Here is a 12,981-nt window from a genome sequence, read left to right on the forward strand (position 1 = left end):
TATTTTTGCGCACATCAAATCTGAGTTTTTGTTAAATAAACAATGAAAATATATATTTTATTTTGTTTATGTCATTTACTTGGAATGTCTTTATTACGAATTGGGGTTTAGATAAGGTTTTATATGTTTATTTTAATATTTTATAGCAAAATAATGACCAGCCCTGTAGGGTTCACATACTTTCAAGCAGCACTGTATATATATTACCAGTCAGAAGTTTGGACACACCTACTCATTCAAGGGGTTTTCTTTATTTTTAAAATTGTTTACATTGTAGAACAATAGTGAAGACATCAAAACTATGAAATAACACATATGGAATCATGTAGTAACCAGAAAAGTGTTAAACAAATCAAAATATATTTTATATTTGAGATTCTTCAAATATCCACCCTTTGCCTTGAATACCCCCCCCTTTTTTTGTGCCTCCCAATGGAGATACCTGTGGCCATGCCCCAAGCAATGCCTTCTACAAGCCTGTAATAAACTGCGCTAGTGTCACGACAACAGGCTTACCAAAGGTCAGGCAACTATGGAGTTCAGTGACTGGAACAGAGCAAATGGAATGGTATCAAACACATGGAAACCATGTGTTTGATGTATTTGATACCATTCCTCAAATTCCACTCCAGCCATTACCATGAGCCCGTCCTCCCCAGTTAAGGTGCCACCAACCTCCTGTGATGGAGTTTTGTGTGCTTTAAGGCAAAGTGTATATGCCCAGATCTCATGCTGAATATATTTGTTCACTTTCCACCGCCGAAAAAAAGGTTGTCTGGCCCATCTAGCGAATAAATAAATAATGATGCCAGAGAACACCTGGTGACGGGTGCATATGACTCTAAAGGAAAATACAATGCTAATTTGCCTCCATTTTGAGCTTGGTTGTCCAGATGGCACAGGCACTGAGTCATCTCTAACATTGGTGAAATGTCTCCAAATCAGCAAGCAGTGACATTAGGAGGGGATAAGAGAGAGGGGAGGGGTGAAGACCGTATCGTGTGCGGTGGCACATTAAGATGCACAGTTTCCCTTCCATTGTTGTGTGGTCCGCCTTTACATCCTTGACACCCTCACCCATTATAATCAGGCTTTTCATTCTACTTTTAAAAACAAATCCATTAGGATAATTCTCTTAATTAAACTGTCAGAAATGCTTTGTGTTCTCTGCCTCCCTTTGCATGATGTTTCATACAGGATTAATCACACTTCATCAAATACCAATTCAATTACAATTGAATGAGTTATCTTTTTTTGTTTACCTACACTACCGTTCAAAAGTTTGGGGTCACTTAGAAATGTCCTTGTTTTCGAAAGAAAAGCATTTTTTTTGTCCATTAAAATAACATCAAATTGATCAGAAATACAGTGTAGACATTGTTCATGTTGAAAATGGCTATTTTACCTGGAAACGGCTGATTTTTTTAATGGAATATCTACATAGGTGTACAGAGGACCATTATCAGCAACCATCAGCCCTGTGTTCCAATGGCACGTTGTGTTTGCTAATCCAAGTTTATCATTTTAAAAGGCTAATTGATCATTAGAAAACCCTTTTGCAATTATGTTAGCACAGCTGAAAACTGTTGTGCTGATTAAAGAAGCAATAAAACGGGCCTTCTTGAGACTAGTTGAGTATATGGAGCATCAGTAATTGTGGGTTCGATTACAGGCTCAAAATGGCCAGAAACAAATAACTTTCTTCTGAAACTCGTCAGTCTATTCTTGTTCTGAGAAATGAAGGCTATTCCATGCGAGAAATTGCCAAGAAACTGAAGATCTCGTACAAAGCTCTGTACTACTCCCTTCACAGAACAGCGCAAACTGGCTCTAACCAGAAAAAAAGAGGAGTGGGAGGCCCCGGTGCACAACTGAGCAAGAGGACAAATACATTAGAGTGTCTAGTTTGAGAAACAGGCGCCTCACAGGTCCTCAACTGGCAGCTTCATTAAATAGTATCCGCAAAACACCAGTCTCAACGTCAACAGTGAAGAGGCGACTCCGGGATGCTGACCTTCTAGGCAGAGTTGCAAAGAAAAAGCCATATCTCAGACTGGCCAATAAAAAGTAAAGATTAAGATGGGCAGTCTGTGATATGGCTTTTTCTTTTCAACTCTGCCTAGAAGGTCAGCATCCCGGAGTTGCCGCTTCACTGTTGAACGGTAGTGTATATTTTTACCACTATCAGCTATTACCACTATTAACAGTAGTCTGCAAAATGTGCAAATGATGAGGATATGCTTTTGAAAAATGGTAGGTATTGAAAGGTGAAGATCAAGACAAAGGAGATGATCGTGGACTACAGGAAAAGGAGGGCCGAGCACGCCCCCATTGTCATCGACGGGCTGTAGTGGAGCAGGTTGAGAGCTTCAAGATCCTTGGTGTCCACATCACCAACAAACTATCATGGCATGGGTCCTCAGATCCTCAAAAAGTTATACAGCTGCACTATCGAGAGCATCCTGACTGGTTGCATCACCGCCTGGTATGGCAACTGCTCGTCCTCCGACAGCAAGGCGCTACAGTGGGTAGTGCGTACAGCCCAGTACATCACTGTGGCCAAGCTTCCTACCATCCAGGACCTCTATACCAGGCGGTGTCAGAGGAAGGTCCAAAAATTGCCAAAGCCTCCAGCCACTCTGCTACCGCACGGCAAGTGGTACCGGAGCGCCAAGTCTAGGTCCAAAAGGCTTCTTAATTAACAGCTTCTACCCCCAAGCCATAAGGCTGCTGAACAGCTAATCAAATGGCTACCTGGACTATTTGCATTGAACCCCCCCACTCCCCCCTTCCCCTTTTTCTACGCTGCTGCTACTCGCTGTTTATTATCTATGCATAGTCACTTTACCCCTACCTACATGTACATATTATCTCAATTACCTCGACTAACCTGTGCCCCCACACATTAACTCGGTACCGGCACCCCCTGTATATAGCCTCGTTATTTTTTTTCATTTTTTTTTTTTCATTAGTTTATTTAGTAAATATTTTATTAACTCTTATTTTTCTTAAAACTGCATTGTTGGTTAAGGGCTTGTAAGTAAGCATTTCACTGTAAGCTCTACTACACCTGTTGTATTCGGCGCATGTGACAAGTACGATTTGATTTGATTTAAACATGGATATTTGTTGACGAAGTCTCTGTCCAATTACTGTAGCTGCTGTTGTTGCATAGTTTGGCTAGAAAAATGAATTACAGATTGTGGCTTTAATGACTTTTGCGGCGAATACTTACATTTTAAGTATAATTCATTTGTGATTGATGGAAATATAGGACTCCAAAGTTGCTCATTTACTGTTGCCGTCCCTAGATAGTGACAGTTTATGTCTGTATACCTTTCTCATTCTGTGGCTTTGGCATTTATTGATGGTTTTGCTTCATCATGTTTAGAGATTAATGCCCAACTGTTAATGTTGATATTTTTTTAAAATTGGTTTTCAAGATTGGTTTTCCTTGTAAACATTTCAACCAAATGAGCCATAACTACAAAAATAAATTTACCCTACTTCCTGGCTGAAATTTCACATCAAGAATGTATTAAATCATAGCACGGTTCTAGACTCCCTAATCACATGTAAATTCTAAATGTGTCAGATTTAATCCCACAAAGTACATTTTAAGCTCATCTGTGACTTATCTGACAAGCTCTAGAAATGCTGGAGATGCCTGTCTCACTAATATATATGATGGACCTCTGAATAGCTGGACAGTGGATGAGCTCTACAGAGCTGTCAAACTTCATCCCAAAATTATTAGTCAAGTCATTCAAGCGTAAAGGAGCATTTTACAGACCGCAATCATCAGCATAATGGACTATCTTATACCCTCCCGCTCTTCTACTGCCATGCAATGCTGGATCCCATTACATTACAGAAGCCCATTGCAAAGTGGGTGGCTCACTAACATGATTTGCAGGTAACTATATATTAATATCTATCAAGTCAGTATTTTCCAGGAGAGCATTATTAATTTAATCAGATTAATTAATGTGATTGAATATAAACTACGTTTGTAATTGGTCAGTCAACAGTTTGTCATGAATGAGTAAAGGTTATTTTGCTATCTCATAGCATAGGTCTAAAACCTGTGAAGATGGCTCGATCGGAGGATAAATATGTAATATGTTTGACAGTGTTGAAAAGCATAACAGTTATCGTTTTCTTTAACTATGTCACATAATTTGTAAGCTGGGGTTTGAACATAATATAGAAGCCTGCTAGTGAACTGGTGTATCAACAGAATATGTTACTGTATCTTTAATCTGCCCAGGGGAGTTTCAACATTTCTTTATTAAACTGACCGATGCCAAAGACACCAGAGATTTATTGCTATTATAAAGTTTGACACAAGTGATGAATGACACTGTTTCAGGTTATATAACAGCACATAGGCTCTTTTTCAACAGCATGTTTGCTTGCACATAGTGAACACTATGCTCCGATTTTCAGCAGCCTGAGCCAAAGGATATCATCCCAAAACAAAGGATATCACTAAGTAATTACTCTACCACCCCGATAACTTCCTATGAGCTCTGTATAGTTTTTTAAAGGCACCCTCGAGAGGAAGTTGCCGCCCCTATTTCGACGTAATTCCTGTCCTAGAGAGGAAATGCTAATTTAGGTTCCACCTCCGAAGAATGACGTATGGCTCCTAATACATATTCACGAATTGGGGATGGAAACGTTGTGGTGATTTCCACGTGTAGTGGAGAAACAATACTAGGGCACTGACAGTTGTCACTGTAGCTAGCTAGCATGCTAACCTTATCTAGCTAACTAGCTAACTACAGGTAACTGCCAAAATAAAGGAAACACCAACATAAAGTGTATTAATAGGGCGTTGGGCCACCACGAGCTGCCAGATGGCTTCAATGCACCTTGGCATAGAGTATACAGGTGTCTGGAACTCTATTGGAGGGATGCGAGACAAAGTATGTGGACACCTTCTCGTCGAACATCTCATTCCAAAATCATGGGCATATAACAGCCTCCACTCTTCTGGGAAGGCTTTCCCTTCACTGGAACTAAGGGTCCTAGCCCGAACCATGAAAAACAGCCCCAGACCATTATTCCTCCTCCACCAAACTTTAAAGTTAGCACTATGCATTCGGGCAGGTAGCATTCTCCTGGCATCCACCAAACCCAGATTCATCTGTCGGACTGCCAGATGGTGAAGTGTGATTCATCACTCCAGAAAACACGTTTCCACTGCTCCAGAATCCAATGGCGGCGAGCTTTACACCACTCCAGCCAATGCTTGGCATTGCGCATGGTGATCTTAGGCTTGTGTGTGGCTGCTCGGCCATGGAAACCCATTTCATGAAGCTCCCAACGAACAAGGGGTGTGAATATTTTCTAAAGGCACATACAGTGAGGGAAAAAAGTATTTGATCCCCTGCTTATTTTGTACGTTTGCCCACTGACAAAGAAATGATCAGTCTATAATTTTAATGGTATGTTTATTTGAACAGTGAGAGACAGAATAACAACAAAAAAATCCAGAAAAACGCATGTCAAAAATGTTATAAATTGATTTGCATTTTAATGAGGGAAATAAGTATTTGACCCCCTCTCAATCAGAAAGATTTCTGGCTCCCAGGTGTCTTTTATACAGGTAATGAGTTGAGATTAGGAGCACACTCTTAAAGGGAGTGCTCCTAATCTCAGCTTGTTACCTTTATAAAAGACACCTGTCCACAGAAGCAATCAATCAATCAGATTCCTAACTCTCCACCATGGCCAAGACCAAAGAGCTCCAAGGATGTCAGGGACAAGATTGTAGACCTACACAAGGCTGGAATGGGCTACAAAACCATCGCCAAGCAGCTTGGTGAGAAGGTGACAACAGTTGGTGCGATTATTCGCAAATGGAAGAAACACAAAAGAACTGTCAATCTCCCTCGGCCTGGGGCTCCATGCAGGATCTCACCTCGTGGAGTTACAATGATCATGAGAACGGTGAGGAATCAGCCCAGAACTACACGGGAGGATCTTGTCAATGATCTCAAGGCTGCTGGGACCATAGTCACCATGAAAACAATTGGTAACACACTACGCCGTGAAGGACTGAAATCCTGCAGCGCCCGCAAGGTCCCCCTGCTCAAGAAAGCACATATACAGGCCCGTCTGAAGTTTGCCAATGAACATTTGCATGATTCAGAGGAGAACTGGGTGAAAGTGTTGTGGTCAGATGAGACCAAAATTGAGCTCTTTGGCATCAACTCAACTCGCCGTGTTTGGAGGAGGAGGAATGCTGCCTATGACCCCAAGAACACCATGCCCACCGTCAAACATGGAGGTGGAAACATTATGCTTTGGGGGTGTTTTTCTGCTAAGGGGACAGGACAACTTCACTGCATCAAAGGGACAATGGACAGGGCCATGTACCGTCAAATCTTGGGTGAGAACCTCCTTCCCTCAGCCAGGGCATTGAAAATGGGTCGTGGATGGGTATTCCAGCATGACAATGACCCAAAACACATGGCCAAGGCAACAAAGGAGTGGCTCAAGAAGAAGCACATTAAGGTCCTGGAGTGGCCTAGCCAGTCTCCAGACCTTAATCCCATAGACAATCTGTGGAGGGAGCTGAAGGTTCAAGTTGCCAAATGTCAGCCTCGAAACCTTAATGACTTGGAGAAGATCTGCAAAGAGGAGTGGGACAAAATCCCTCCTGAGTTGTGTGCAAACCTGGTGGCCAACTACAAGAAACGTCTGACCTCTGTGATTGCCAACAAGGGTTTTGCCAACAAGTACTAAGTCATGTTTTGCAGAGGGGTCAAATACTTATTTCCCTCATTAAAATGCAAAACAATTTATAACATTTTGACATGCGTTTTTCTGGATTATTTTGTTGTTATTCTGTCTCTCACTGTTCAAATAAACCTACCATTAAAATTATAGACTGATCATGTCTTTGTCAGTGGGCAAACGTACAAAATCAGCAGGGGATCAAATACTTTTTTTCCCTCACTGTACATTATACAGTGGGGAGAACAAGTATTTGATACACTGCCGATTTTGCAGGTTTTCCTACTTACAAAGCATGTAGAGGTCTGTAATTTTTATCATAGGTACACCTCAACTGTGAGAGACAGAATCTAAAACAAAAATCCAGAAAGTCACATTGTATGATTTTTAAGTAATTAATTTGCATTTTATTGCATGACATAAGTATTTGATCACCTACCAACCAGTAAGAATTCCGGCTCTCCAGACCTGTTAGTTTTTCTTTAAGAAGCCCTCCTGTTCTCCACTCATTACCTGTATTAACTGCACCTGTTTGAACTCGTTACCTGTATAAAAGACACCTGTCCACACACTCAATCAAACAGACTCCAACCTCTCCACAATGGCCAAGACCAGAGAGCTGTGTAAGGACATCAGGGATAAAATTGTAGACCTGCACAAGGCTGGGATGGGCTACAGGACAATAGGCAAGCAGCTTGGTGAGAAGGCAACAACTGTTGGCGCAGTAATTAGAAAATGGAAGAAGTTCAAGATGACGGTCAATCACCCTCGGTCTGGGGCTCCATGCAAGATCTCACCTCGTGGGGCATCAATGATCATGAGGAAGGTGAGGGATCAGCCCAGAACTACACGGCAGGACCTGGTCAATGACCTGAAGAGAGCTGGGACCACAGTCTCAAAGAAAACCATTAGTAACACATTACGCCGTCATGGATTAAAATCCTGCAGCGCACGCAAGGTCCCCCCTGCTCAAGCCAGCGCATGTCCAGGCCCATCTGAAGTTTGCCAATGACCATCTGGATGATCCAGAGGAGGAATGGGAGAAGGTAATGTGGTCTGATGAGACAAAAATAGAGCTTTTTGGTCTAAACTCCACTCGCCGTGTTTGGAGGAAGAAGAAGGATGAGTACAACCCCAAGAACACCATCCCAACTGTGAAGCATGGAGGTGGAAACATCATTCTTTGGGGATGCTTTTCTGCAAAGGGGACAGGACGACTGCACCGTATTGAGGGGAGGATGGATGGTGCCATGTATTGTGAGATCTTGGCCAACAACCTCCTTCCCTCAGTAAGAGCATTGAAGATGGGTCGTGGCTGGGTCTTCCAGCATGACAATGACCCGAAACACACAGCCAGGGCAACTAAGGAGTGGCTCAGTAAGAAGCATCTCAAGGTCCTGGAGTGGCCTAGCCAGTCTCCAGACCTGAACCCAATAGAAAATCTTTGGAGGGAGCTGAAAGTCCGTATTGCCCAGCGACAGCCCCGAAACCTGAAGGATCTGAAGAAGGTTTGTATGGAGGAGTGGGCCAAAATCCCTGCTGCAGTGTGTCCAAACCTGGTCAAGACCTACAGGAAACATATGATCTCTGTAATTGCAAACAAAGGTTTCTGTACCAAATATTAAGTTCTGCTTTTCTGATGTATCAAATACTTATGTCATGCAATAAAATGCAAATTAATTACTTGGATTTTTGTTTTAGGTTCCGTCTCTGGATTTTTGCAAATTAATTACTTGGATTTTTGTTTTAGGTTCCGTCTCTCACAGTTGAAGTGTACCTATGATAAAAATTACAGACCTCTACATGCTTTGTAAGTAGGAAAACCTGCAAAATCGGCAGTGTATCAAATACTTGTTCTCCCCACTGTATATTTTGTAATACAAGCTAAGAAATTAAGTGAAACTTGACCAATTATCCAATGGATAATGATAATTTTTATTTGCTCCATGGCTCAGGTGCCCAAGTGGACATCGAAAGGCTGTTTGTCTCAGCTCAGTCATGACTCGTGAAGAGGAAGAACATTGCAGGTGTTTCTGATTAATAAACAATGCCATGCTGGTGGGTGGTAACTTTCAAATAAAACCCAGCCCTGAAACGAAACGTAGTCTGAAAAGTATTTGTACGTCATCTCATAGGAAAAGATACGGCATTGACATGAATTTCCATGAATGTCCCACTTCAGATTTTCCACTTTAAGCCCAAATGTATCATACTTTGACTAAAACGATGACTTATTGACTTAAATCGTTGTGCAACATCATGGGTAAGCTCTTGGCATCGTCTTTCAGCAGTTGTGGGTGTTTAACTTGTACTTTTCCCCTCTCAGTGGTCAGATGGTTGACTGCACCTTGGAAGCCTTTGATGAGAGCTCTCCCCTGGGAGATCAGTTCTTACTGAAGATCAGCGACAAACTTCAATGATCACCTTCTGTCTGAACTTTTCAGCATATTTTGTATTCCTCGTCCTCCCTTTCCCATGTTTTTCCTTTGGTTGACTTCCAAAAAGGATTGTATTTTATAATGGAGGAAAAAAGTCCATAGAATAGCAAACAGCTGTTCACCTTATTCTGTTTTGGCCATCAATATAAACTGTAGTCATTTGACAAACCAATCCTCAAGAGAGCATCCATATATAATCAGTAGTGCAAATGGAACTTCTTTCAACAGTGAGATGAATATGGATTTATTCTGTGATGTATTTCAGGTACAACTGCTCCAGCCTTGCTGAACAGTACCTCCAACCAACTCTACCTTCACTTCCAGAGTGATATCAGTGTTGTTGCCGCTGGATTCCACCTTGAGTACAAAAGTGAGTACAGTGTGTCTCATCGTGCCACGTTCATTATCTCCATACTCTCTACCCCTGTGAAGAACAAAAAGGAATCCACAAGATTTCCCCTTTGCAAATTACATTTTGCTTATACACTCTCTTAGACTCTCTTAGACTCTCTTAGACTCTCTTTGACTCTCTCTCTCCCTCCCCCTTTCACTCTCTCTATCTCTCTCTACCCCCCTTCACTTTCTATCTTTCTCTTTTTTCTTTTTCTGCGCCCTTGTTTATAACAAGGATGTAGTGGGTATGTAAACTCAGCAAAAAAAGAAACGTCCTCTCACTGTCAACTGCGTTTATTTTCAGCAAACTTAACATGTGTAAATATTTCTATGAACATAACAAGATTCAACAACTGAGACAAAAAACTGAACAAGTTCCACAGACATGTGACTAACAGAAATTGAATAATGTGTTCCTGAACAAAGGGGGGGTCAAAATCAAAAGTAACAGTCGGTATCTGGTATGGCCACCAGCTGCATTAAGTACTGCAGTGCATCTCCTCCTCATTTACTGCACCAGATTTGCCAGTTCTTGCTGTGAGATGTTACCCCACTCTTCCACCAAGGCACCTGCAAGTTCCCAGACATTTCTGGGGGGAATGGCCCTAGCCCTCACCCTCCGATCCAATAAGACCCAGACGTGCTCAATGGGATTGAGATCCGGGCTCTTCGCTGGCCATGGCAGAACACTGACATTCCTGTCTTGCAGGAAATCACGCACAGAGTGAGCAGTATGGCTGGTGCCATTGTCATGCTGGAGGGTCATGTCAGGATGAGCCTGCAGGAAGGGTACCACATGAGGGAGGAGGATATCTTCCCTTTAATGCACAGCGTTGAGATTGCCTGCAATGACAACAAGCTCAGACTAATGATGCTGTGACACACCGCCCCAGACCATGACGGACCCTCCACCTCCAAATCGATCCCGCTCCAGAGTACAGGCCTCAGTGTAACGCTCATTCCTCCGATGATAAACGCGAATCCGACCATCACCCCTGGTGAGACAAAACCGCGACTCGTCAGTGAAGAGCACTTTTTGCCAGTCCTGTCTGGTCCAGCGATGGTGGGTTTGTGCCCATAGGCGACGTTGTTGCCGGTGATGTCTGGTGAGGACCTGCCTTACAACAGGCCTACAAGCCCTCAGTCCAGCCTCTCTCAGCCTATTGCGGACAGTCTGAGCACTGATGGAGGGATTGTGCGTTCCTGGTGTAACTCGGGCAGTTGTTGTTGCCATCCTGTATCTGTCCCGCAGGTGTGATGTTCGGATGTACCGATCCTGTGCAGGTGTTGTTACACGTGGTCTGCCACTGCAAGAACGATCAGCTGCCCGTCCTGTCTCCCTGTAGCGCTGTCTTAGGCGTCTCACAGTACATACATTGCAATTTATTGTCCTGGCCACATCTGCAGTCCTCATGCCTCCTTGCAGCATGCCTAAGGCATGTTCACGCAGATGAGCGGGGACCCTGAGCATCTTTCTTTTGGTGTTTTTCAGAGTCAGTAGAAAGGCCTCTTTAGTGTCCTAAGTTTTCATAACTGTGACCTTAATTGCCTACCGTTAGTGTCAGGTGCATGTACATTAATTGTTAATGGTTAATTGAACAAGCATGGGAAACAGTGTTTAAACCCTTTACAATGAAGATCTGTGAAGTTATTTGGATCTTTACGAATTATCTTTGAAAGACAGGGTCCTGAAAAGGGACGTTTCTTTTTTTGCTGAGTTTAGTAGCATCACCTACAGTGCAGCTAAAAGGATCATGATCGAAAGCTCTCAACAGGGCATTTTACTTTTTTTATGTGCAGAATTAAGCAGCTCTGGGTGAGGTTTGTGTATTTTCGACATATGTAAAAGCTTTAGAAAAGTAACCAAAGCTGTCATCATAGTTGGCATTCTGTCCACCTGTCTATTAACTCCCTACTGGAGCCTACTGAGTAAGACTGATTTGAATACAGTAATCTGTCTATGGGAAAATGATAGCCTTTGGAAGGTTGTCAGCTTGCCTTTAGATGCCATCCCTCTCAACTACTTTCAATCGGACAACAAAAGACAGTAGACCAAAGAATTGCCCCCTCTTGAATCTCTACTGTGCTCTATAAACCAATGTACTTTAGCAGGATCAAATAATACATAATCTACACATACACAGACCCTTGTTGCTAGATGAAGTGCCAACCTCTGTTCTCATTCAGATCCTAAATTGTTAAGATTTTGATGTTGATCACAATGTTTTATGAATGTGTACATCTCATTAAGATGTTTGTCAGGCCTGATGACATTTCCCTTTATGTCAGGAAGATTTAAACAACAAACAAAAAAAATGTGCATCAATGTACAACAAGTAGGCTACAACCGAAATGTTGTTAAACCAAAAATAAATACAAAGAAAACTGGCTGATAGAATTTGATGTCTCCACCTTTTACCGCTGCCTCTTAGATCCGTTGGAGACAGATTTTTACCACTGCCTCTTAGCTCGGTTGGAGACAGATTTATATCACTGCCTCTTAGATCGGTTGGAGACAGATTTTCACCACTGCCTCTTAGCTCGGTTGGAGACAGATTTTTACCACTGCCTCTTAGATCGGTTGGAGACAGATTTTTACCACTGCCTCTTAGCTCGGTTGGAGACAGATTTTTACCACTGCCTCTTAGATCGGTTGGAGACAGATTTTTACCACTGCCTCTTAGATTGGTTGGAGACAGATTTTTACCACTGCCTCTTAGATCGGTTGGAGACAGATTTTTACCACTACCTCTTAGATCGGTTGGAGACAGAATTTTACCACTACCTCTTAGATCGGTTGGAGACAGATTTTTACCACTACCTCTTAGTTTGGTTGGAGCCTGATGTGAATTCCTCTTTTGTATTCTGAAATGGGCTCCCAATCTGTGCTGTGTGGACACTGATAGCATCAGAGATCCTCTGTCTCTGTGTCCGCTTGCCTCATCTGGCTCTGTCTTAACAGAAGAAACAGTGCCTTTTAGCTGCCGTGGCATGTCCTGATGTATACCATTTCACCTTATTCATTCTTAACACCTCCAATTCCTCTGCCACTATCTCTAAGTCCTCTCAGTGGGATACCAATTTGTCTATTTCCCCTCTCTCAGTTCCACTTAGAAGGATAGCCCCTATGTGCAGCCAGTGTGTTTTGTGATATACAGTAGATCTAACCAGGAAACTGAACATAGTTCAGTATTTTAATTATTTATTTTATACAATCATATTTGCTCATCTTTATCAAGGGTGTCAATAATTTCAGACCCAACTGTATATGGAGAGGAGATATTTAACGAAGGTCATGACTCCTTCTGGTCACTACCCACTGGGCACACTCTGGTTGAATCAACATTGTTTCCATGTCATTTCACATTAAATTGACGTCTGTGTCCAGTGGGTACATGCCCCA

The 12,981-nt window shown here is 42.4% G+C and overlaps 1 protein-coding gene across 1 annotated transcript in view; it reads left to right on the plus strand.

Moving 5' to 3' along the window:
* The window catches only part of LOC121575262 (CUB and sushi domain-containing protein 1-like), a 190,404-nt gene that overhangs the window by 105,881 nt on the left and 71,542 nt on the right, over nucleotides 1-12,981 (plus strand). The window contains exon 30 of the mRNA XM_041888234.2: nucleotides 9,451-9,555. Within this exon, the coding sequence (XP_041744168.2) occupies nucleotides 9,451-9,555 (105 nt within the window). The remainder of the gene's footprint in view (nucleotides 1-9,450; nucleotides 9,556-12,981) is intronic.

The sequence above is a fragment of the Coregonus clupeaformis genome, chromosome 1 (genome assembly GCF_020615455.1).
Source record: "Coregonus clupeaformis isolate EN_2021a chromosome 1, ASM2061545v1, whole genome shotgun sequence".
Taxonomy (NCBI): domain Eukaryota; kingdom Metazoa; phylum Chordata; class Actinopteri; order Salmoniformes; family Salmonidae; genus Coregonus; species Coregonus clupeaformis.